Below are 27,773 nucleotides of genomic sequence, written 5' to 3'. Positions count from 1 at the left end.
TTGTAATATTACTATTTGAGCTTTTTGATTAATTTTTGCGAATATTTGTTTTCTTTTTCTTGGTTCATTTAAACCATTCACATTTACGGAAAAGATTTTCAAGTCTTTTGACGTAGTCATTTGTAATATTTCTTGGTGTCTTTAGTTTCGCGCTGTGGTTGTATTCTTCTTGCACCTAGGTCCTCCTCTCCTCCCTCTGCTGCACGCCCCGTGTCCTCCTCCCTTCTTTCTGGCAGTTCTTTCATTGGTTGCTCAAGTTGACGTATTCCACTGGTTTCATAAAAGTCTTTTGCTTCTTCCAAATTTTCTATTTTATATATTTTGGTTTGCCAATAAAGTGATAGTCCTTCTGGAATAAGCCAACGGAAAGTTATGTTTTCTTTGATCAAAATTTTGGTCAGAAAATGATAATCCCTTCTGCTTTCTCTTACACTTCTTGGAACTTGTTTCAGTATTGTGATTTCTTTTCCTTTGTCTTGTAGTTTTTCATTTCTTGACCATTTCAAAATGTCATCTCTTATAGTTCTCCTAACAAATTTGATATGGACTTCTCTTGGTAGGTTGTGCCGACGTACATAGCTAGTTTGTACTCTGAAAACTTCATCAATTTCTTTTATTAATTCTGTGGGATCCATCTGAAGGATTCCTCCAATAATTTCTGCCATTCTTGCTTGTAAATCTTCGTCTTTTTCTTCTATTATGTTCTGAAATCTTAAACCATAGGATGCTCGTTGTACTTCAAGATGTGTAATTGATTCATCATATTTTCGATAGCGTGCATCGGATCTGCCTTCAAAGTAGTCCATTCTCTTTTCCATTTTTCCAGTTCTCTCTTCTACCGCCTTCACCCCTTTCTTCATTTTCTTTCAAAGTTTGTTGAATTTCCTGCTCCTTCATTTCTCCTGTATCAGCCTTTAATTCACCCATTTCTGCTTTTAAAGCTTCTCGTTGTTGATTTGCGTCTTCTTGAGATTTTAACATAAAATCTTTCATTGTGTTTAATGTTTCTTGTATCGTTACAAGGGTAGGCTGTTGTGCTTTCTCTTTCTCCTTCTCTTTGGCTAACATGGTTGCAGTAGTGCTTTGGTGTACAGGAGAAGGCTGAGTTGATACTTGGGGAGATGAGGCCGACATTAATGTTTGTTTTTTAATGGTCTTAGTATATGTAGACGTACTTGACATCCTTTGCTTTGCAACATTTTTCTGTGTTATTTCTTATTTGTAGATTTTAAAGAAGGGGAAGAAAACTCCAACAAACTCCAATCCTATCAAACTTCGCTAATTATTTCTAAATATCACAATGCAAAAACACAACAAACACAACAGAGATATTGATAATCTTAGTGCTTTAAAATCTATATATGTCTATACTTAATATATACCTTATCAATGTTTAAAAATATAAATTTTTAATAAACATTATTCTTGTTTTTTTTTTAAAGGAATTAACCTTTAAAGTTTCTTTCAATTTCAAAAAATTCTTTCAATTTCAAAAAGCAATAATGTATAGTATATTATTATAGCAAATCAATCTCAGTTAACCAATATACTAGTCTTAGAGAAAAAAAAGAAAACAAAATAAGAGAGGAGAGAGCAGCAAGGAGAGGGAAGAAAGCAGAAGTGGGAAAATAAGGAAAAAAGAGGAAAGGAAAAAAGTAAAAGGGAAGAAAAAAGGAGGGAACACCACCACAGGGAGAGAGAGGGGATCAAGGAATAGCAGTTCATTTATTTCAAACTATTTCTATTTTAAAATTTATACTAATGTCTAGAAACAAGGAGAACAAGGGAAAAAACCAGAAGTAATGTAAAGGAGAAAAAAGAAAAGGAGTAGGAAAAAAACAAGATATCAAATAATACAACAATAATATACTTATAATCTTCTTTTAAACGTAGATATACTTGTTGATTGAAGTTCTATTTGATTTTCCAAAACCTTTTATAATGATCCCAAAGTCTCAAAATGCCAAATAATGCCAAGAAAGTCGAAGTCTTGTTAAGTTTTATTCAGTCACTATGCCAAAGTCCAAAGTTTAGTATTTTTCCAGATCAAAATTTATTAAGTTTAGGTCAGTTCCAGATTTTAAAATAAATCCTACGAAAGCAGCCCAAGGAAAGCAGACAATCTCTTCTTTACTGCGAGTCCAGAGAGAAAGCCAATAATCCAATAACAGCGATTCCAATCACGATCACTCAAACAGTGTAAATCTTCTTAATTTTTTAGTCACCAAATCGTCAATTCATTAAGTTGTTTAATTAATTGCAGATTGCAGGTTTATTTCATTTTAAAATTAGAAGTTGGAACAAAAGAAACGTAATCCCTCCGCTATCAAAAGTAGTGCCTGGGATTTGATGTTATTCTGAAGACTTAGTAATTCCAATCTTTATTTCAGCTTTGCCAGGTTATAACTCTTCATATTTTCAATTTAAATTTTATATCCAGCTTTCTTCCGAATTTAAAAGTTCAAAAGTTCAAATTCAACTTAAGTAACGAAAGAGAGAAAATAGATCCGGCCGTTGTTTGGCTCCAGGATATGAATTTTTCTACCAACTTCCTCTTTCGCCTTGTTAAGAAAACTTTCACTTATAACTTTCACTTTACTTCAATCTTCTGTATTTAACATGGAACAATGAAATTTTACCTTGATTCTTCTTTTCTTTTAGTATTCTTTTTCACTCTGTTAGACTTCGGAGATCTCGACTTTCTTCCTTTCACTTTTTTGCTTCCCACTGGTGTGGGGGGATCGCAATGGTCATATCCTCTGGGTGCCGAGGATTGGTTCTCCCTTTTTCCAGAGCTGCAGGGCAGACCACTGCCTCCGGAGCTTCAGCGATAGCTCCTCAGACAGAGGGAAGCCCCCTGTTCTGGGATCGGGCTGTCCGGACCCGATCCAACCGCAATCCGTGACCTCTGGGGGGTGAAAGGAGTCTTGGGGACAGAGCCCTGCCCCGGAGCCTCCCCAGCGGTCCCGGTCCAGACCGGAAGTCCCTCACCCAGCGGTTTCATGTAGATATTGAATAGCAGAAGGGAAGAGGAATGACCCTGAGGCACCCCACAAAGTCGACCTCCGACTCCCCACTAACACCGACAGCGAACAACCGGAGAGGTAGGAGGAGAACCACTGCAAAACAGTGCCTCCCACTCCCAGCCTCTCCGGCCAGTGCAGAAGGATACCATGGTCAATGGTATCGAAAGCTGCTGAGAGGTCCAGGGAAAGTTGGAAACTGGACAATAGTTGTTATGTACGGCTGAGTCCAGGGAAGGCTTCTTGAGGAGGGGGTGCATGAGTGCCTCCTTGTAGGGAGCCGGAAAGGAACCCCCCTCAGAAAAGCATTGAAAATCTCCTGGACTCAGCTTCATGTCACCTTTCTGCTGGTCGAAACCATCCAAGAGGGACACAGATCCAGTAAACAGGTGGCAGAACTCACAGCACCCATGGCCTTGTCCACTTCAACAGGTGTCACCAGGTGAAACTCCTCCCAGACAGATTGACAAGTATGGGCCCCATTGTCAGCCGACACTGCTGTACAATCGGAGTCGAGGTTCATCCGGATCTGAGCGACTTTATCAGCAAAAAATGAGTTAAAGTCCTCAGCACTGTTCTGCAAGGGCTCCCCAATGCCTCCCTGGTTAAGAAGGGAGCGGGTCACCCTAAACAAAGTGGCCGGAGGGGATTCTGCTGATGCAATCAAGGGGCATGATACGCGCATCTTGCTGCCTTGAGTACCACTTTGTAAGTCTTAATATGAGCTCTTACAAGTGTTTGATCAGATTCACATTTCCTCCACCACTTCTCTAGACGTCTCTTCTGGCATTTCAACACCCAGAGTTCCTCGGTAAACCAAGGAGCTCTCCGGGGTCTAGTGCCACAGAGAGATCGCAAAGGCGCAATCCAGCCAGCTGCAGGGTTTGGTAGTGGGAGGCACTGTTCTTCAGTAGTTCTCCTCCTACCTCTCCGGTCGGTCGCAGTCGGTGTTAGTGGGGGGGGGTCAGAGGTCGACCTCTAGGTTGCTCCCCTTGTGTGGTGCCTCAGGGATCAGTCCTCTCCCCCCGGCTGTTTAATATCTACATGAAACCACTGGGTGAGATTATCCAAGGGCATGGGGTGAGGTATCATCAATATGCAGATGATAGCCAGTTGTACATCTCCACCTCTTGTCCAGTCAGTGAAGCAGTGGAGGTGATGTGCCGGTGTCTGGAGGCTGTTGGGGTCTGGATGGGTGTCAACAGACTCAAGCTCAACCCTGATAAGACAGAGTGGCTGTGGGTTTTGCCTCCCAAGGACAATTTCATCTGTCCATCCATTACCCTGGGGGGGGAATTACTAACCCCCTCAGAGAGGGTCCGCAACTTGGGCATCCTCCTCGATCCACAGCTCACATTAGAGAAACATCTTTCAGCTGTGGCGATGGGGGCGTTTGCCCAGGTTTGCCTGGTGCACCAGCTGCGGCCCTATTTGGATCGGGAGTCACTGCTCACAGTCACTCATGCCCTCATCACCTCGAGGCTCGACTACTGTAACGCTCTCTACATGGGGCTACCTTTGAAAAGTGTTCAGAAACTTCAGATCGTGCAGAATGCAGCTGCAAGAGCAATCATGGGCTTCCCTAAATATGCCCATGTCACACCAACACTCCGCAGTCTGCATTGGTTGCTGATCAGTTTCCGGTCACAATTCAAAGTGTTGGTTATGACCTATAAAGCCCTTCAGGCACTGGGCCAGGTTATCTCCAGGTTATCTTCTGCCACACGAATCCCAGCAACCAATTAGGTCCCACAGAGTGGCCCTTCTCCGGGTCCCGTCAACTAAACAATGTTGTTTGGCGGGACCCAGGGTAAGAGCCTTCTCTGTGGCAGCCCCGGCCCTCTGGAACCAACTCCCCCCAGAGATTAGAATATCCCCCACCCTTCTTGCCTTTCGTAAGCTTCTTAAAACCCACCTCTGTCGTCAGGCATGGGGGAACTGAGATATTCTTTCCCCCTAGGCTTCTACAATTTATGTATGGTATGTCTGTATGTATGATTGGTTTTAAAATAAGGGTTTTTAGCTGTTTTAGTATTGGATTGTCGCATGTTGTTTTTACCACTGTTGTTAGCCGCCCCGAGTCTACGGAGGGGGCGGCATACAAATCCAATAAAACTAAACTAAAACTAAACTAAGAGCCCCAGCTGCAGCCTTATTCCATGCCACAATGAAAGACTCTGCCGAACTGTGTATGAGTGTATCCGGTAAAGCCCCAAGTGCCCTCTGAAAATCCTCTGGATCCATTAGGTGTTGGGGCGGAACCACCTAATCGGTTCTGCCTCCCTGCGGGGAAGATTGGAGCCTTGAAGTCAAGCCACACCAGAAAATGGTCTGACCATGACAAAGGCACAGCTTCTAAGCCCCTTAATCTCAGACCATCATTCAATATCATGTTGGATGTGTGTCCCCCTACCTGAGTTGGACCCTGAACTACTTGGGTCAGGTCCATGGCTGTCATAGTGGCCATGAACTCCTGTGCTAACCCAGAGGATTTGCCGAGCGATGGCAGATTCAAGTCCTCCAGGACAATAAGTCCAGGGAACTCCACTGCCAGCCTGGCTACCTCCTCGAGCAGCACAGGCAGGGCTGTTGACACGCAGCTGGGAGGCAGGTACATGAGCAACAAGCCCACCTGAACTCCTAGGTCTAATTTCACAAAAAGGCACTCACAAACCACAATCTCAGGAGTAGTGAGTCTATGTAGGCTAATAGTCTCCTTAGGTATAATAGCCACTCCTCCCCCACTTCCCTGGCGTTGCGGCTGATGCTGTACCTGATATTTCAGAGAGAGGAACTCCTCCCTCTGTGCCCAGCCAGGTTTCAGTCACACATACCAGGCCAGCCTCCTCCTCCAGGATCAAATTCCGGATGAGGAGAGCCTTGTTAACTACCAACCTGGCATTGAGCAGCAGCAGCCTGAGTCCAGGGTTATTCCCATCAATGTATGTATTGTCTCCAGTACTAAGCTTTGTGATACTGCAGTTTTTCTTCTTCCTATCACTAATATATCTGAAAAAGGTTTTATCCCCCTTCTTCACAGATTTTGCAATTTCTTCCTCTTTTGAGGCTTTAACAGCATATATTATCTGTTTTGCCTCCTTCTGTCTCATTTTATATACCTTTCTGTCAGCTATACTTCCAGACACTTTATACCTCCTATAGGCAGACTTTTTTTCATTGACTATAGCCCTTACATCATTACTAAACCATAGCGGTTTCTTCCTTTTATCTTTAGTTATTTGCCTTACATACAGTCCAGTGGTTTTGAAGATGGCCTTTTTTAATACAGTCCACTGCGCACTTGCTCCTGCCATTTTATCCCAGCCCTTTAATTCATTATTTAAATATTTCCCCATTTTACTGAAATTTGTTTTTCTGAAATCCAATACTTTGGTTGTAGTATAGGATTGCTCACAATCAGTTTTTACATTAAGCCACAAATGTAGGTGGTCACTGCAAGGTTTTCTCCCACCTTAACCTCTGAAACCCTGTTCCCCTTTGTAAAAACTAAATCTAGAATATTCTTCCGTCAAGTTGGTGTCTTAACCAGCTGTACCACAGCTGCTCCTGTAAGGGCCTCTACTATATTTTTACTTTTGCATGTAAGGGTAGTTAACATCAGACATGTTGAAATCACCCATAATCACAATATCTCCCTTTACTGCCATTTGGGTAATTTCATCCACCATCTTATTGTCATAATCCTCAGATTTCCCTGGAGGCATTTGTGCACATTACCCGACGAATATTATTATCATTATTTGTTTGTCTCTTATCCTCAACAACTACCCTGTTTCCCCGATAGTAAGACACCCCCGATTGTAAGACGTATCGGGGGTTTCAGGGGGTCGGCTAATATAAGCCATACCCCGAAAGTAAGACATATGTCTTACTTTCGGGGAAACACGGGGGTATTGCCGCCTCCCTCTCATCTAGCTGCACGCCGCCTCCTGCCCACGTCCGCACCGTCCCCCCTCTCCATACGTCGCCGTGTCTGCCACCTCCCTCTGATCTTAATGAGCGCCGCCTCCTGCCCACTTCCGCGCCGCCCCCCTCCATACGTCACCACGTCTAAATGTTAATTTTATGGTTAAAACAAAAAAATCAACAATTTTTTTCCAATATAAGACATACCCCGAAAGTAAGACATAGTGGGGCTTTTGGGGATAAAAAGAAAGTAAGACACTGTCTTACTTTCGGGGAAACACGGTACATCTATTTCATTTACAGCTCCCTTTTCATAAATTTCAGCAAACTGATTTATCCTCATTGTTCAGGGACAGAAATCATCCACATCAGTTACATCTCTGTCACCTTTACCTAGTTTAAATGCCAGTCCAAAAAAGTTCTGAACTCCTCACCAAGCACCTGGGTACCTCTGTATGATGGGTGCAAACTTTCCCTCTTAAACAACTCCCTATTAGACCACCTACTAACATCGCGACTATTATATCCAAAACCTTCAGCTTTACATTACTGCCTTAACCACTCATTAAACTCTGCAATACAAGTTGTTTTATCCTCCTGACCACAAACCAGTAACACCTCTGAGAAAGTCACTGAATCAGTTATTCTGCCCAACTCCACACTAAGACATTGGAAATCTCTTTTTACTTGATTAACATTTCTCTGAGACAAGTCATTTGTGCCAAGATGCACCACCACATCAATGTTACTATCTTTACTCACAGCCTTTACAATATTTGTAATCCGCCTCCTGTCCCTGCTGGCAGTGGCCCCTGGGAGACACTTCATCAGCCTCACCACATCCTTACTCTGTCCCAAATCAACACCTCTAACAGTTGAGTCACCCACAAGAAAATGCACCTCTGTTACAACAACTTCCCTTTGGAACATCCCCTCATCCTCTACCTGGAGGGCCTTGCTAATGTCCGCAACAACCTCACTATTTAAATCTGCAAGAATATTATAGGAATTAGATAAAAAGAAACCAAAATTGCGGTGTCTGTGCTCTACTGCACGTAATCTTCCTGAACCAAAGGTTGTCCACACAGCCCTTCTCCTCGAAGGGTGCTAAGGAAGTGGAGGCTGCACACATGGCTGCATTACATTACGGGACAACCTTGGTGTATTCCTTTCTCTATAGTTATATTCTTTGTGGTATCTCCGTTGATAATAATTTTAGCTGTTTGCTTAGTATATATGGTTTGTATTGTTCTTATGAATTTTTCTCCAAAGTTCATGCTCATTAATTGGCTTTTTAAAAAATTCAATTTAGATTGCCAAATGCCTTCTCTGCATCAAGAAACATTAAGGTAACTGATTTCTCAAGGTGTGCTCTAGTACACCTTGAGAAACTAGTACTCTAAGCTATTTAGTACATTCCTCACATTGTTTCTGATGTTTCTATTTGGCAAAAAGCAATTTTGTTCTACATGTATTATCTCATTAATTATCTTTTTTAGCCATTCTGCAATTATTGTAGTAAATATTTTATAATCGGTATTTAATAATGAAATTGGTCTGTTGTAACTAATCATATGTCTCAACGAATTATTTTTAGGTATCAGAGTAATCAATGCATCTTTCTATGTTTGTGGTGTTTTGCCCTTAGGCAGTATTTCATTAAATGTTAACAAAAGTAGATTTTTTAAAGGTTCTTGCATTTCTTTACAAAATTCAGCTAGAATCCCATCAGGTACGGGAGCTTTATAATTTTTTTGTTTTTGAATCACCCTTTATAATTCTGTTAATATTATATCTTCTTCCATTCTATCTTTATTAATTTCTGGTATTCTTGGGATATTACATTGATTTAAATGTTTGTATGTCTTGTTCATCTATTTCATCTTTTTTGTATAAATCTTGGAAATATTCCATTACTATTCTTTTTTTCTTCTATATCAAATTGTCTAATCTCTGATTTGTCCTCTAATTGTTATATGTATCTTTTTTCGTTTTGTTTTCCTAACTTGTATGCTAATCATCTGCCCGGTTTGTTAGCATGTTCAAAATAATTTTGTTTAGACATTTTAATTTTAATAGCTATTTTTTCTTGTGTTGCCAAATTCATTTTATGTTTAAGTAGTTCTCTTTCTTTATTAATTCTACTGTTAATTGGATCTCTTTGCATTTTAATTTCTAATTCTCCTATTTTATTTTGAATTTCTTTTATCTGGTTATATCTATTCCTATTTCTCCTAAGTGGGTATGTAATAGTTAATCCCCTTGTATATGCTTTAGTTGTGTTCCATATAATTTGGGTAGTAGTTTCATCAGTCCAATTTATTTATTTATTTTAAATCTAACTCTTTCTCCATATATTGCTTATATCCTTTTCCCCCTATCATCCTCTGGTTCATTATCCATCTGTTTCTTTCTTTCTTTCCTTTCCTTTTATCTCCTTCTATTGCTAATGTTATGGGATTGTGACCAGCCCATGTATTGGGTTCTATTTACACTGTTGTAATATTTTTTTCTAATTCCATATCAGTCCAGACCATATCTAATCTGAACTATGATTTATGTGGGATGGAAAAATATGTATACTTTTCTTGTTTAGGGTGCCTTTCTCGCCATATATCTTTTAATTTAAATCCATTCACCATATCTAAGAAATTTGAAGGTAATACTTTTCTATTTTTATTTTTCTCTCTTCCACCTTTATAATGTTTTTATATCTGATACTGCATTGATGTCAGCTATAATGCAGATGTACTCTTTTTCTACTTTAACAATTTGATTGTATAATTTCTTATAAATTTCTTTCTAGTTAACATTTGGGGCATTAAATTATGGCAAATGCTACTTTCTTTTCCTTTATTGTAATTTCCATTATTAATATTCTTCCTTCTTTTTAAGCAATTTTTTGGGGAATTAAACCAAGTTTTAATATATGCTATAATCCCTCTTTTTTTTAATTCCGCTAGAGATGTAAAGAGTTTACCTAATTTTGTTTTTTCCAATATTTTAACATCATCTTTTTTAATATGTACTTCCTCCATGCATATAATGTCAGCATTTTGTTTTCATAAATTATTAAAGAGTTGTCCCCTTTTCTTCTGAATTTATTCCATTTATATTAACTAAGAATAATTTGATTGAATTTTGCATTTTATTGTCTATAAGTTACTCTCACTCTTCTGGTACTTCTTGGTTCTCGTAGGTTTCCTGTTCTGTCTTCTTTTTCTTCTTTTCCTTTTTTTCTATCTACTTCTCTGTTTCCTTCTCTTCTTGACTTTAAGAATTCCGCTTCTGTACTGCTTTCTCCTTTCTTGTTCAAACGTTCTTCTATAATCTTCTGATTGCTCAGTCATGTCAATTGTGATTTTCTTTCCTCTCCACGTAACCATCCCTCCCTCCGCTACCAACCATCTGAATGGTATCTCATGACTTTCAATTTTGGACTACTCAGAAATCCATTTGCAGTTGATGTGGAGGAAGTACCTGTAAACATGCAGATGGAACTGATAGAATTCCAATGTAACAGCACACTTAAGACAAAATATGATTCTGTAGGGAGTGCATCAGGGGTGGGTTCCTCCTGGTTTGGACTGGATCTCCTGAACTGGTAGTGACCAGCTGTGGAAGTCACTAAACTGGATTGACTGGTGCCAGTATGTGGTGCTACCTTCATTTTGGGGATATTTTTTGCAATTTTTAAAATTGTTTTGAGGATTTTTCCTGTTCTGTTGCTTATAAAAGGACCATCCTGCTCATCCCTGGGTTTAAACTGACCTTTATTCCTTCACCTGAACCACAGCTGATCAGCTCCTTAGCTATGTTTCAGGCTGATTCCAGCTACTGAGCATGCACAGAAGCCAAACTGCACGAGGGAACATGCAAAAATTCCAATGCAAACCGATGGCAAAGGTAAGTGGAAACCACCCTGGCCCGCACAATTCACCAAGGTCATCCCTGAAACAATGCCCCAACTCCGTCTACAAGCTGTTTAAATGCTGTGCATGTTTGGAAGCACATACCTGTGTGAGCAACCTTTCTCTGTGATGAGGGTGAACAAAAGTGCCTCACTGATGCACACCTCTACTCTATCCTGAGAGTTTCCACAGCTCAATAAAACCAATAAAAGATGCCGAGCATCTGGCTTGGAAAAAATTGCATGAGAGAGAGAACTAAAAAGCTTATGGGTTTTTTGTTTTAAATTTGTTTTTGCATGTTAAAAGCTTATGTTTGTTCTTTGTTTTAAAATTGTTTTTGCAGATTTATTTCAAATATTTGTTTAAATTTGAAATGTTAATTCTATTAGGCCCATGTTAATACACTCCTGAACTAATATTATACAATTATCTTACATGCAACTGGCCATTTTAGGCAACCATAATGCTGATACAGTAAAAGTTTGCAGGAAGGAATTTATTCGGAGTCCTCCAAAGATCTTTCTACCTTGAAAGATCTCTGGAGATGAGGAGGGGATAGTGGAAGAGCAGCATGTGAAGGTTGCCCCCAAAACCCAGAATCCTTACCACTCTGCCGCATCGTCTTGCTCTTTAGAGATTTGTAAATGCAGAAGTTGGATTCAGAATAAACTGCTTCATGAAACTTTCTCCTCCACATCTCCACAGAAAGCAGCAGTGTCCTTCGCCTCCTCCTTTACTGGGAGGGTACACCAGTAAGGGAAATGCCACCAATGTCTGGGATTGGGAGAAGAACATCTCCTTTGGCATGCCGTCCACATGCACACAAACCCACCTAATTCCAAACTTGAAGACTTTTACCCACATCTGAGCTTACAAAGTGCCAATCATGCCTGGGCTTGTGGAGTAGACACTCTCCTTTCTACGTGGGTAAAAGTTCCCAAACTTGTAATGTGTGTTCATGTGTGTGTGTGTGTGTGTGTGTGCATGCACTTGGCTGCCAGCAGTTTGGGGAGGCAAGGGACTTGTGGGGCCCCAAATTGTCCCCACATCAAGTTAGCCAGTATGACTTATTCCATCCTGACCCAGCCATCAGGAGCTGACTACATCCAGGGAGTGGTGTCAAGTGGGTCACAAACCCCCAGTCAGCCACACTCATCCAATTGGCAACACACACACCCCAGGTCAACTACAGCCCTGATGAGACCCTCAATGAAATTGAGTTTGACACCCTTCTTTTTGACTGAGATGGCATCAAATTGAATAAAAAAAATATCCCCAAAGATAAAGAAAATTTTTCAATCCTAGTCAGAGACTCAGATAAAAGAGAAGGTTTGACAATGGGTTTGAGCATAGTTTAAAAAATAACATACTCAGAAGAGGACACCTGAAATGTAAAATCCAACATAATAATCATATTAAATAGTGTATAGTCATAAAATAATTAAATTTATTGTTGTTTTTAGTTTGGTTTGATTCACATTTCATAAAAGTACCAAATTAGCCTTTCCCATTAACATGTAAAAATGTATTATAAACAAACATAAAATAACAAAAAGTTTTAAAAAACTTTCTTACCAAATAGGGACAATAACTTGCCACTTGTGCAGCAAGGACAAGGCCATCATGAAGATCTCTATCGAAGTTAACTATCCATCTTTTTGGAGGTATGTCCCCTATGTAAATGAAATTTTAGAATTTCACAATACAAAATTTGTGGACTTATAAAAATGCTATGTTTGTTCTTTATGGGAAATGCAACGTATCTGGTAAATCTGACTCTTCTTATAACTATTAAAATTATAACTCTTTCACTGAATTATATTATGAGGCTTCCAACTTCTCTATAAATCTGCTAGACAAGGATAATACTTTTGCATACTTTTGCAAGCTGAGGCAGAAAAAAAAATCTTGTATATACAGTAGGTACACTAAGAGAAACAGAACAATTTCCTTTCTTGCTGCTTCATTTTCTAATTTGTCCTTAGATTACAGCTCCCAGACACTCTGGCATCAGAGAGTGCTCTTTCTTCTTAGGAACTAAGAAAAAAACTTCTTAGGAAATCCCAATGCAGGACACCTGGCCAAAATCTTATTAGCTGCTTGAGAATGAAGCAGAAGAGGTACAACATCCTGGGAGTTTAAGTCACATCCAAGAGAATAACTTCACAGTGGGTTATGAGCAACACGTTGCCTTGTTTTCTTGCAGTTAGTTCTTTTGACAACAGATCAGCATAAACTAGCATAAAACTGTAAAATTGTATAACCTTCCAGACCATCTCTATATACTATGAGAATTATAGATGAAGGATTAAAATTAATGGCATAGAAACAAGGAAAAATTTACAAATAATTTATAGATAACTTATATCCAATTAAAATATATTTAATATGTTTTAATATTGGTGTATTACAATAGCTGAATATTACTATAAGATAATTAAATTGTATACATTAGATCTAAAATATGAAGAAGATAACATGTTTTATGCAAATCAAGAAAAACAAAACAAAAACAATAGAATATAGGTCAAAATGGGTCCAACAGGTTGGTCATGTTAAGGGTCCTATCAACCAAGGAATGTCAGCTGGCAGAGACTAGGAGACATGCTTTGTCCACCATAACTCTGGCCTCTGGAACATTCTGCCTTAGAAATTAGGATGACTCCAATTATATTGGCCTTTCATAAACCCTTGAAGACTTGGTTATGTGTGTGGATCTGAGCTCCTGAGTGTGCAAAAAGCTCTATTTCTTGGTTATATTGATATCTATGTTGAAAATCTTTCTCAGTTGCCACATCTAAAGATGTTCTGAGTCATCAGGGTCATGGCTACCCCGAAGATGCTGTTTAAAAGACAACTGGACTTTATTGATTTTTCTTGAAGACATTTCACTTTTCATCTGAAAGCTGCTTCAAATCTAACTAATTGGTGGTGAATGGAAGGATTTAAACTCTTTACATTAACCAGTCTTTAGCACTCTTAAAACCACCTTGGGGTTAAACTGTCTTCAGAGTCACCTGAATCAGAATGCAAACAAGGGATTGTTTAGAATTGTTGAAAGAATTGGCTGACATATATTTATTTTTATTTATATTGTAATTGTTTTAATTGTTTATATGATTGTTCACTGCTCAAAAATACTTTTCTGAAATGGGTAAATTCTATATAGACATTAAATAATTAAATAAATGGCTACAACTAGTCAAGTACATAGTGCTTTGAGCACTCCTTGTCCACCTCAGGTCATGCCGCTCTGGAGGATGAGCCAGGCCCCTCTGGGTACCCTGGGCCAGGGGGGCTGCTGGAGGAAGCTAAGAGTGAGAGTGAGGCAGAAAGTGACTGGAGAGAGCCTGAGGGGGCTGATGTGACATTGGGGGAATGGACTCAGTCAGACAGTGGGGAAGACATGTTAGTGGAAAACAATTGGATAAATTCTTGCTATAGAAGAATGATCAGAAGGCGAAAGGAGATCCAGAGTAAAAGGTATTAATTCACAGCCATAGTGTATTATGTCACTTTCAGACAATATAAAGGAATGGGATTGTGGGAAATGGGGCATGGAGCCTCAACGTCGTTCTATGGAAGAGACGAGAAACTGGGGTTTGCTTGAATGAAGTTTTAAAACCACGATTTCTGCCTCAAAAAGACAATCTGTGCTGGACACTACGCAAAGAAAATTTTTTGGTGAGCTAAGGAATGTAGATAAAGACTGAGTTTGGTGTGCTTCCTGGACCTTGATCAAAGCTGGCTCTAAATGAGATAGAATCTGCTCCTATGCTACTTTTAACCCTGCGTTTGCATTCATCTATTGCTTGATTTTGAATAAAGACTGAGTTTTATTAAAGAGAAGTGATTTTCTGGAGATTGGAATTAATTGGAAGCTCGTGAAACAGAATACATAGTATTCAATAACTGTGCAAATGTGCAAGGATTTTATTGCATCTAATTAACTTTTTACAAGCTCCTGCCCAAATTTAAAACCTTGCATGTCATAAAATGATTTGAGATTAGTGAGAAAATATAAATTGGTTTGCACAATCTGGTAGTGATACAAGTATTGGAGAAATCAGACTTTGAATGATTCTATAAAATGAACAATAGAAAGATATATGTTCAATAGTTTCACTGCTCATCGAGCTACAGGAGCAAGTTACATTTTCTACATACTGTACAAGCTTATTATGAGAGCAACAAACTGCATTCTTGGTTGCATCACAGAATGCTATATAATTGAGGTTAGTAAGAGAAATACAAAATGGCCTGGGAGCAAATAGTGAAGCAGTAGGAGAATATAGGGTGGGAAATTGCAACTTGCCATTACAGGGAAAGGGGAGTGGGCTGATGGACTATAGTTTACCCCAAGAAGGATGACCATTGACCACAACATCTCCAAAGTAACTTACCTGAACTTTAATGGCAAAGATGTCAGAATTTAATTTTAGATGAAAATGCTGTCCTAGAACATGTTACAGAGTCCTTACTCAAACAGGAGAGTTTTATTACTGCAAACTCTCTCTGTAAGGTTATTTTCATAGGGTGGGGCCCTAGGATAAAGGGTACTAAGTGCAGCATCTGTGTTCTATAGACATTCAACTCAAACACTCTATCTCGATGGCAGGGAAAATGTATTTGCAATATATTTAGCATATTGCTTATCACACTGTCTAGCTATCTACCATTCTAAGAGCAGTGTTAAACTACTCTATGATAATGAAATCAGGGGAGAGTACTTCTCAACTTCTCATAGTTCTAGAATTTTGTTTAGAAGATCTGTGAAGAAATGACAACTATTACCTAATTATTTGACCTGTGACTTCTGAATATTAAAATGAGACCAATTAAGAACAAGTCAATGTTTCTGTAAGTGAATATAGTTGTTAATAACTCTATTGGGGAAACCATCCTTTGACTGTAAACCTGTACAAATATAGGGCAATCTTAAACATCCCATTTATTCTGAAGGCAAAGGTTGCAGGTTCAAGGTTTCTTCCCATGTAGGATTTGGAAATTTCTGGCGCCGTTTCGACGAGGTCCCACTCGTCATCTTCAGGCTGGTGTTTCTGCCCTTGTTCTAGGGTGAACACTGCGACACCTGAGCTGCCTTCCTTCTATAAATACTGGTGGCTGGGTGTGGTTTGATGGCTCAGCAATTGCCTGCTATGTAGAAACTTCCTGGTGAGTCAGTGGGGTAACATCTGGGGTCGTTGATGTAGCTGAGGTATGCTGATTAGTTAATGGTTGTAGATTAGGCGTGATATCCTGAGTAGTTGGAGCTTGCAGGCTACTTGATTGTTTTGCAATGTGTGTTCTGAGTCTGGTTTCTATGGCTGGGATATGTTTGAGGGCTGGTTTCCAGATGTCTGGTAAGCGGGAGGTATCATCCCACTTGTTCATATTTTGGGGTTGTTTTTCTTCCGCGAAATCAAACTGACTTCTGCGAAATCAAACTGTCCACTTTGGAAGCAACACTGACTGATAATCAATTTCATTTTGTTTTCAGCACATTCAACTTTGTACAGAACAAAGTATTCAATGAGAAATGCACAGGTGGCCGATTTAACGGCCGCCCGAAATTGCACCAGGCCCAGGAAGAACTCGGCCCAGCATGTACCAAACAGCCATGATCTCATGAGGTATTGCAAGATCGCTGCACGGGCGTCACACTTTCACAGGTAGCCTTCTCCAGCCGGGGGCGTGCCTGGGCGAGTCCTATAAAGAGGGCTGCATCCAGGCATTTTGCTTCTTGCCCCTGGCTCCAGAAAAAGTGGATATGCGTCCGCATCAGCTACTCTCCTCCACATGGTGCAGCCTTGGTTTGGGCGCTGCCCAGGACATGGAGAAAGGGTTTCACCGGCTTACCTGGTGAGCCCACGGTTGCAGGGCTTGCTGTCCTGGCTCCAATGCAGCGGGAGCAAGGGGGCAAAAGTTTTAATGGCTGGGAGATCACCTGGGAATACCGGCGGCTGGCAGCGCACCCGGAGCACTTTACTGCCGTGGCGAAAAGGCAACAGCAGCGGCAGCAGCAGGGAAGCCTTTTCCCTTTCCTTTGTTCATGTTTGCTGCCGAATCCAGAGGCCTCAAATGGGCCGCGTGCAGGATGGCGCCTGAGGTGAGCCGCATGGGGACCCGCCCACTCCTTCTTGGCATGGAGCAGGCCTTGGTTCGGGTGCGCCTAGCTTTGCTTTCATGTGTGTGTGAGGGGGGGTGGAGGGCTGCCTTAAACATGCCCCTCCCTTCACTGCTTGGAATTGTTGGCATAGGATGTAAATTTTACTTGCCTTGCAGAAGGCCCCTTGATACTAACCAGGCATACACATCTGTAATGAGATTAGTCCCAGCTGCTAGAAGATCTAATATATCTGCTGATTGGAGCCCACATAATTAATTTGGTTGGGTCGTGGCAGCTTGGATTGAGTTCAGGGTTTTTTAATTAATTTGTCTTTATTAATTATAATTGGAATGTGTTTCCCCAAGTAGTAATTTATTACCAATCATCATGCATATTAATTAATTGAGGATCCATTTATTTATAAACTATGTATTTTTAATTTTGATTGCTTTATTAAACAATAAATCATGGAAAAAAATAAAAATAAAAATTAATTCATTACATTAGAATCAAGGGAGATTCACAGTGGATGGAGGGATTGCAATAAAATTAGCTCTAATTATCCAGCAGAATTAGTACAAGGGTTCTGGATGAGCTATTTACTTCAGTTTAAGGAAACTTTGTCTGATCATGTAGTTAAATTAATTTAACCACAGGATCCAGTTTTAATTTAAACTAATATTAATTTGTTTTATATGTAAGTACACATGTATATATGTTTATATGTATGCTTATACATATATAGGTATGTATGTGCGTGTGTGTGTATATATATATATATATATATATATATATATATATATATATATATATATATATATATATATATATGGAGGTTTGTTCGTAGGTGTGTATATATATGTGTGTATACATATGCAGGGGTGGGCTCCAACCGGAATGCCCAGAACGGTCATTCAGCTGGGAAAAGCAGAGTGCATAGGCTTGTTCCGGTTTCAGCTGCTCGTGCAAGTGTGTGCATGAGCAGCCAGAGCGATTCCGGTAAAAAATTAAGCTTTTTTGCTTCCACACATGCGCGGAAGCAAAGAAGCTGGCAATTTTTGCTACTGGAAAGAAGCCCACATGCCATTCCGGCTGCTGCCCATCTCCGGCCACACCATGCCTGTGGCGCCCCTGCAGGCAAGGTAAGGACCAGGTGGGCCGCTTGCAGTGCAGCACAGCAGGCAGGAGTGGGTGGTGGTGGTGAGCCGCTGCCATGAGAGGCGCAGGGACAGGCAGGGCAAAAGGCGGCAGGCGGCTGCAGGCAGCTGCCACCACAAGAGGCACCAGGGGCAGGCAGAGCAAAAGGTAGCCGGCAGCTGCAGGCAGCCACTGCTGTGAGAGGTGCAGGAGTGGGCAGGGCAAAAGGCGACCAGTGGCTGCAGGCAGTCGCTGCCACGAGAGGTGCAGCAGCAGGTAGGGCATAAGATGGCAGGGAGCCATCGTGACAGGCGTGTGGATGGGGGGGTGAACGGTGGCGAGCGGGGCAAATGGCAGCGGCAAGCGGCCACTTACCCTTTTTTAGGCTATTTCCAGGGGTTTTTTTTCATTTCTGGGCATGCGCAGACGTGAAAAACCCCCCGGATAGCTCATCCTCACACGCAGCTGCTGATTCCGTGCAGGGGGTTGTGCAGGGGTCATGCACACACATGGCACAGGAGCACATAGTGGGGGCGCATTCCCAGCCCGTTCCAGTAGGGCTGGGAATTGTAGCCCGGCCCTGTACGTCTGTATATATTTATTCACTGATATGTGATTTATATATACACAAGTATGCAGTTCACAATGCATACAATAATAATTGTATATACTTGCGATGTATGTATCACCCTGTGAGAGAATTATCTATAGGATCCAGGCATCTAAGGCCTAGATAGATACGGAACACTCTTATTGGAGTACTAAACTTCCGACCTTTTGGACAGTAGTCCTTGCCAGAAAAACAAACAGTACCATAACATGTTTACATCCTGTATCAAGATGAAGAAATCCTATTTTTTAGGCCAAGAAACATTCATAAACAGGATAATAACTTGATAGGTTAATCTAAAGAGTTCCAAGGAACTATGATGAAATTGGATGCAAGACAGCCCCATATATGGACAGGAGGAAGGGGGTGTTAATTAGACATGAAACTACTATAAAAGATGATACTTGAAGTTAGGTACTCTACCTTTTGAGGTAGACGGGTAAAAATACCTGTGACTTCAAATTGGTCCCAGTGTGATATTATCACACTGTTTGGGATCTGTATGTTATGTTTGATATGTGTTATGTTTGATAAATGTTTGTATGATATATATCATGTGGTTAATAAAAGATTTTTAGCTTTACTTGGTATTGGCAGATGGGAGCTTCGGCTTAGGCATTACTCATGAGGGGATGGGGGTGTAGAGACCATGGCATCAGCCCTGACTCTTTAAATCCCTTTCAGTATTCACTAATAAATGATTAAAATAAATAAATAATATAAATGACATGCTTAACAGTCCATATACATAAAGGAGGGTATATACATTTGTTCTCCATGGTCCATTGTGCCAATAGGTAGGTACCTGTTCGTTGCTTCGTAGAAAGTGATTAACATGTGCTGTCTGGGAGCACTTCCCATTTGAAGGCATCCACAATTATGATGGTGTGATTCAGCTAGTAGCCTAAATGTTACTTGTGTTGTGTTACTGATCATGATTGCTCCTACAGACGTTTAATGCAGTTTGGTGTTCTTTTTTGCCTTCCACTAATCTGACCATTACTAGTAATGGTTTAGGACTTTGGATGCCGTAATATCACAGACAATCCTGCAATTACTCTCGTATTATTGGTAAGACTGAATGCAAGGTGTGCACTTGCACTCTTTTCTATTAATACTGCATTTGCAGGGATAATTTATGCACTTTTTCTTGAAGAAATTTTTATGAGCAGGTTTTTGATATCAGAGAGCTTGCAGTTTGGAGGTTATTATTTTGGCCTTGCTAGGCAGACCCTGCGGACTCGTTTCCTGGTAAGAATATGGCCAGGTGATAGAGTGGATTGAGTTTGAAATATCATCCTAACCTTTCTTCTTTAAAAGCCTTGGTGATGCAGCGGTTCAAGTGCAGTGCATAGGCTGCTTCTGCTGACTGCTGGCTGTGGTTGGTGTTTGCTAATTTCACCTCCGGTGGACAGTGATTTGAAGGGGACTCCCCCCCCGCCCCAACATAGGTAATTTTGCCTAGCTCCCCAGCAGATGGGTAGGAAACAGGTAGTGAACGAATTCGTACCAAAGATACGAACTCTTATTCCCTCATCTTTAGTTCAACCAGCTATAAAAATTGGGACCAGGAACGGTACGCCCACAATGTGTGACTTAATTGAGGGACGTCAGAAGGTAATAAGTACATTGCCTAGGGATTAAAGGCAGTTTTGCGCTGGCAGCATTCTGTTGAGCAACATTAAAATGAAGGTTGGCAAAGCTTGGTATTGAGTATTACTTCGCAGTACCGCTTACACTTACTATTTAATACCATTAGGTGCTTTGTGGCCTAACTAGATGAGAGGGTAATTATGCTGTCCAACATCAACAACACTATCTCTCTAGGTTTTCCCTTAGTAATTAGGCAGCTTATATAGCTAGATATTACTTCTTTGCCATACAGGGCAAAGGCTGCTAGTTCAATCCTACAACAGTATGCTGGTGGCTGTGGTTACACCGAGGCTCCTAGTTTGGTTTAGCTAAAGCCAATGCCATGTGTCCCCCCCCCCCCTCATCTCAAAGGTTTCCTTTGGTAATACTCTTTTTCATTTGGCTTACATTTTTCCCCTGACCTCGCTGACATAGTCAAGGTCCTAGTCTACACTAGAAGTTGCACTAGGATGGCCTGGCTCAATCATTGGCATTTAAAATTCTGCTTTTTGGCCTGGTGCCCATGCTCAGTTTGACTGTCTAACGGAAGATGCCGATGATGCTTCTTGGTCTTCTTGGACAAACACGCATCCATTTTAGAGAGGTGAAAATGGCAATGCTAATATTGATTCCCCACACCACTTTGGTGCCTTGCTTTTTCTTTGGCATGGTTCACCAATATGTCATTGGTCATGGAGAAGATCAGGGTTGGCCTTTGGGCCGCTGCTGTGGGATCTAGAACTGAGTGGACAGGCATGAGGTTGCGCATTTGTCTGCCTTTATTCGACAGGAGTATTTTCATAGTGACAGGGGTGGGGGCACCTAGCTCCACAAGGTGGCCCAAATGCTGGTTACCCTATCAACAGGATGCCCCCATTCACTGGGGCCAAGCTGGTGAGGCCCTGCGATGGTAGGTGCCACATTCTTTGGCCTGTGACAGCAATAGCAGCTGCCAGGTTTTGGATAGAGGATTGTTGACACTATCGGCCAGGGAAAGTCGTTGGTCTTCAGACAAGCATTTGACAGTATGTACAGGGTGGCCTTACTGCCGTGATGATAACCTACCATGTTATTTTTTTAGATCGCTGCTTGTGGGAGGAGCCCGAGAGAACTACGAAGTCTGAATTTTGATTGCAGCAGATGCTGTGCCAGTGGGACATGGTGCTCTGGCCTGACCAAGAGGCCTGCGATAGAGGGGCTCCTCCCAGTTTTCATATGGGGTGGTTATCTACCATGGTGCCACCCAATTTGCTGTTGTTGCACACAGTGGCAACATCTCTGGTTGGACAATGGCCTGGCCATGATCAGTCAAGCCTGTGAAGACCAGCAGCTCTTCATTGGGTGGTGACGCCAACTGGCTGGTCTTGCCAAGTTGGCATGACCCTAGAATGTGAGAAGTTTAGCAGTAGTCTGTCTAGCCTATGTAGACCTTTGGGTCACCTTTATGTTGGTTGCCCAGTTGCAAGTTGCTTTGGGCTGTGATCCTCTAAAGGATGGTGTGGCACAACTTATTATTCCCTAGAGCAAGGATAATGCTGGAAAGAGGTTAGCAACAGTCAACAAAAACACCAGATCGGAATTGACAGGCCTTGGCTCTACCAAGCCGATGGCATTCACCTCTCATGTGAGGTGAATGCCAATTTTTTCCTTGGGGACCTGCAGAGGTGCCTGAGTGAGCTGGTGTAGGTTGAGGGGGGAGTCAAGGGGCCAAGATAGAGATCTGACCCCCTCCATGGCAGGTTAGGGGCAGAAATGGGCAGTGGTGGCAACTGCGTGTTCTCCTTTAGGGCATCTTTTGGAAGACGATGGGCAATCTCTCACCAGGCCCTTCAGGTACCATGTGGTTGGGGAAATAGGATAGGGAGTGCCCTTGGGACTCACCTATCCCAATAATCGGAAGGGGATTGGACGGTGAGCCCTCCTACATGCCAAGGCATGGCCAGGAACCAGGTGAAGGCATGGTACCTTCACCTTGTACAGCATGGAGCTATGCCCATAGTTGCCCAGGAAGGTTATTCATGAATTATTTCCACCCCAAATTTTTAGTGGCCTCTGCAGGTCCTGGTTATTGGTCGATAATCAGTTAATGTTCATTTCATTTTAATAAAGTGACCAATTTAACCCAGCTCTTGGTGTCCGAGTTCTTATTCCACCTCCGATGCAAATGCACAGGCGCCCGATTTAATGGCTGCCCGAAATTGCACCGGGGCCAGGAAGAACTTGGCCGAGAACATATCAAACAGCCATGATCTCGCAAGATATCGCAAGATCGCTGCATGGGTGTCGCGCTTTTACAAATAGCCTTCTCCAGCCGGGGGCATGACTGGGTGAGCCCTATAAAGAGGGCTGCGCCCAGGCATCCTGCCTCTCACCCCTGGCTCCAGAAAAAGCGGACACCCACCCGCCCTCCCTATCTTACAGTGTGCCTTGAAGGAGCCGCCTAGGGGGGCGAATAGGATTTTTTTGCGGTCTCAGTATTTTAGCGGTGACCGTATTTTCACCTATTCCATACTGGGAAGTGAAGATGGACTGGTTAGGAGTTGTGGCACATTTAGTCACAATTTGATAATCGGTTTCCCTTTGGTCACTGGGGTTGGCAGGTTAGGGGCGGAAATGGGCAGTGGTAGCAACTGCGTGTTCTCCTTTAGGGCATCTTTTGGAAGATGATGGGCAATCTCTCGCCAGGAGCTCCAGGTCCCATGCGGCCGGGGCAATAGGAGAGGGAGTGCCCTTGGGACTAACCTATCCCAATAACCAGAAGGGGATTGGAAGGTGAGCCCTCCCACATGCCAAGGCGTGGCCAGGAACTAGGTGAAGACGTGGTACCTTCACCCTGTACAGCAAGGAGCTATGCCCATAGTTGCCCAGGAAGGTTATTCATGAATTATTTCCGCCCCAAATTTTTAGTGGCCTCTGCAGATCCTGGTTATTGGTCAATAATCAGTTAATGTTCATTTAACTTTAATAAAGTAACCCATTTAAACCCAGCTCTTGATGTCCGAGGTCTTATTCCGCCTCTGGTGCAATATTTCACTCATTCAGATCTAGGATGTGTTATTTAAGTGTTCCCTTTATTTTTTTGAGCAGTGTATATTGTAGATAATAAAAACTACAAAATTAATCATATGTTCAAATCATTAAATATGCATTACTTTTAAAAGCATTGTGTTATTAAGTACTGTATACATATCTAGGTTTGAATATTAGTATATAGTACCTGATAAATTTGTTTAATGCATTTGAATTATATAGATTTACGTCTCTAACAAATAAAACCGTATTCTATTATGTAAACAAAATAACATTTCCCATTTACTGATGAATAGCTATGTTAACTAGCTTTATCTCTGCTTCAGTGTGTGCTTTTTCAAATCTCGACAATTACTTGCTCTTTTTATAAATATATAAGTAGGAAATCTATTAATTAAAATCTCCCTTATTATTAGATTTGTTCCATTGTTATACTGTTTTTATTACTGTTGTGAGCCACCCTGAGTCTTTGGAGAGGGGCGGCATACAAGTCTAATAAATTAAATTAAATTAAATATGTGTTGACTGATAATTATGTACTTCAATAATTAGTATAGCTCATCACTTAAAATATTTATGAACTAACAATGCCTAAACCGAGGATTCATGGGTAAATATTATAATGAATTAAAAAGTAACCCAATTTATAAGTACAGTGTTCCCTCGATTCTCGCAGGGGATGCGTTCCGAGACCACCCGCGAAAGTCGAATTTCTGTGAAGTAGAGATGCGGAAGTAAGTACGCTATTTTTGGCTATGAACAGTATCACAAGCCTTCGCTTAACACTTTAAACCCCTAAACTCCAATTTCTCATTCCCTTAGCAACCATTTAGATTATTACTCATCATGCTTATTTATTAAAGTTTATTTAAAAAATATTTATTAAAGGCAGACGAAAGTTTGGCGATGGCGTATGATGTCATCGGGCAGGAAAAGCCGTGGTATAGGGAAAAAAACAGCAAAGTATTTTTTTAATTAATATTTTTGAAAAACCGTGGTATAGCCGTTTCACGAAGTTCGAACCCGCGAAAATCGAGGGACCACTGTATAACTTTGGACATTTTTAATATTTAAAGTAATAAAGTTCTAAAAGCTTGAAGCAATGCCAAGAGAATATTAACAAGAAAACATGAGGGTGATTTAATATCTTTAAACAGTATGAAGTCAAAGCTTTCCCATTTACATTAAAATCACTTGAATTTGTTCATAAGTTAGTACATGTAATTTAAGATACAAGAAATAAAGATTGTGTGAAGTCTAACCTTTTAAGTTAAGAAAATATGCATGATTTCTTTAATTCATTTCTTTTCATTTTGTACATCTAGATGTTAGATCTAAATATACTTTTCCTATTCACTCTTTATCTATGGACATTAAAGTATCTTAGTGAACTGTAAAAATATATACTAAAAATACAAAATGGCATGGCTATTAAAACAATTCAATCCAATTTAAAGTAGTCAATCATAAAGTCAATATGTAGCATCAACAGCTATGTGCTTTGTAATTTGTTACTATTGTTTCTGTTATTAATATTTTACAAAAATTGTATTTCTGGACTGATTAATATCTACTATATTAGGATGCAGAATTAACTTTTAAAAATTACATGTGCTTTCATGAATTTGTGCAAGTCCAGTGGATTTCTTTCAACATGTTTTTCAAGTTACACATACAATCATGCCATATGTACGTATTTGTACACTATGCGTTTGTTTCATCAGCCATGTAATATATCTCCTTTAAATTAAAAAAAATTAAAAAAAATCAAATAAAAGAATATTTTGTGTGTTATTTTAAAAATTAATGCTCAACAAATTGAAATTCTGCATTGCAGCTGCAATCAACACCAAAAAAATTATTTTATCATTATGGTTAGCATATTTTCAGTGGTATAATAAACTAGTAAGCTACTCTGTGTTATAATAGAGTAGTATCTGATCACAAGCCTTCATAGTCATTTCACTCTGATCTGTTAGACTGCCTGCCCCCTTTGAAAGGAACCATCACCTTTAAAAAATTGAGGGTTTTTTCATCTCAGACACTATATTCTGTAGTTGGAGCCTATCGGACAAAACAATATATTTTCTTCCTGCATGTCCCAACAACAATTTAATAATGGATGAAAGTTATTAAAATTAGGGGGGGGGTCAAGGGACAACATTTATTTTTTAAAAAAGTGTCAATGGAAATTTTGTTCAGAAAAGAAATTATATTTCTGAACTTTTTAATGCAGTATATTTTGAGAAAATTATAATAATGTACACCAACAGTACAACTGTAAAACTGCAATAACAATTATAGCAATAACATGAGACGATCTCCTTTCTTGTACAGCAGGGAAGTCTACAAACAGTTAACAAATTCGGTGATTTTCCCCACCTTTCTTGCAGTTTTTCCACACAATTTTTCGTGTCTTCTCAAAATGTCTGTTCATCCAAAGAATAAGAATTATTTCAGAGGAAGAATATATATTACTTGAAAAAAGATCTATGCTTATTTTTGGAAGGTGTTCTGCATCTTCTACATTGGTCTTGCTAGTGTCCTCAAGAACAGAGACTCGCTGAAGAATCAGAATCTGAAATAAAAAGACATATTGCTTTTTATCAATAATCAATTGTACATTATGTAAAATCCTACTAAATGAACTTTAATATTGCAATCTTTCTACTTATGCAGCAGTTGAATTTTATAAGTAGTAATGTTATTATAAGAACATTTACATTTCATATTTACCTTTGCTGAATGCCACACATAGTCTTATGGATTTCTATCAGTGTTAGAAATAAATCCAGATAAATGAAAGGTCATGTTTTTGAAAGAGAAAACTGATTCTTTGCTATAACAGTGATCCAATACAATGTACAAACTATGCCCACTGGAGCCGTCATTTTCCCAAAAATCCCAGTGATTTCAGTGGTTGCATGGTAGTACTATTATAGGATGGATCATGCATTGTTTACAGTAAATTCCATTCCTTTTCCCTATCCCATCCCAATTATAGTAAGCCAAACCTTTATCACTACATTTCAATGATTCAGTATTGGAGTAAATATTAGGGGCTACTATGTCTGAGCTGTGGAAATCTAGGTAACCACTAGATGGCAGCACACACTTTTTCTGTATCTTTCTGCTGCTATCTAGTGGAGATATAAATCAATACATGAAGTATAGAAATGTCTCAAATTAAGTAAATATTTTAAAATCAATTATATATTATGATGAATGAAATTCATATCAGAGTATTGCAAGACATTATCAATCTCAGCGCTCATGACTCAGTATTCCAGACAACTTGAAGAAGGGTATTCAATTATTATTTTATTATTTCCAATTATATTTATATTCAGGCAATTACCAACTACAAATTACCAATTATAAAACCTAGATCCTATAATTTTGTGTCCATAGCAAATAGACTAAATTCTACTTCCATCCTTTTCACCATTTTCTTTGCATTTTGTAAACATTTTTTCTTTCTGTTTCTTTCTCTTTGCTTGCAGACAGTAATTTCATTACCCAACTAAACAATGAGAGTGAGTATACTCCCTTTATATAGAGAGGAGCTTTACCTGACAGTTTTGATGGGGAGGTACTATTATTTTTACTTAATTGTTAATTGATTGCCTGTTGTTAATCCAAGTTCATGAGTGTTGGCTGCCAGAGAGGATGTAAATGGTATCTAAATGTGATTTATGTATCTATTAGTGGCTCACTCCAAAACTTCCAGAAATACACTAACATCTGTGGATTTAAGCTAATCTAGGATGTTCAGTTTCCCAGTTGAAACTATGGTTGATCTGTCCATGTGTTGTGAGATCAAGGAATTTTCACCCTATATTCTAATTGCTAATTGGCGTTCAATCTTCTGCTTGTCCTACAAATTAACTGTTACAGTCCTTACATGTATGTTGTAAATAACTCTTGGGTTTTTTTTCTTCTTGGGCTACTGGGTATTTTGGATAACCTATAATAAAATATTTTGGAGAGCTTAGTTGATTTGTATGCCACACTGATGAGTGCAGTTATAATAGCTTGCCAGTTGTTTCTGAGATGTTTTTTGAAATGTGCAGCATTGACCTTTCAATAGCTTTTGCTTATTGTGCTGTACTAGACACATTTTGATAAAGTAGCATGGGTATCCATTCTGTTGGATGCCTTGTATAAGCAATCTGGTATTCTGGGATGCTGTAGAATGTTTGTACTAATTTGAATAATGTTCTTACACAGCATTTCTTGTGATTTTTTTTTTTTAATCAGACAGGATTTTTAAAAAATCTTTCAGAGATTTCACCAAAGATTTTAGGTATCCAGATTCAGTCCACATTCTCCAGCCGAAATCTTATTTTTCCTTTAAGTGCCAAGTTGCTTTTAAGTTGTCCAATCTATTTTCA

General features: G+C 40.0%; 1 protein-coding gene across 1 annotated transcript in view; it reads right to left on the bottom strand.

Moving 5' to 3' along the window:
* The window catches only part of CFAP47 (cilia and flagella associated protein 47), a 1,022,460-nt gene that overhangs the window by 667,333 nt on the left and 327,354 nt on the right, over positions 1-27,773 (bottom strand). The window contains exons 33-34 of the mRNA XM_070750589.1: positions 25,762-25,957; positions 12,437-12,534 (exon numbers count right to left, since the gene is read on the bottom strand). Of these exons, the coding sequence (XP_070606690.1) occupies positions 12,437-12,534; positions 25,762-25,957 (294 nt within the window). The remainder of the gene's footprint in view (positions 1-12,436; positions 12,535-25,761; positions 25,958-27,773) is intronic.

Source organism: Erythrolamprus reginae, chromosome 4 (assembly GCF_031021105.1).
Source record: "Erythrolamprus reginae isolate rEryReg1 chromosome 4, rEryReg1.hap1, whole genome shotgun sequence".
NCBI lineage: Eukaryota > Metazoa > Chordata > Lepidosauria > Squamata > Dipsadidae > Erythrolamprus > Erythrolamprus reginae.
The sequence above is the reverse complement of the archived record's forward strand: the minus strand, read 5'-3'. Positions and strand labels throughout refer to the sequence as shown.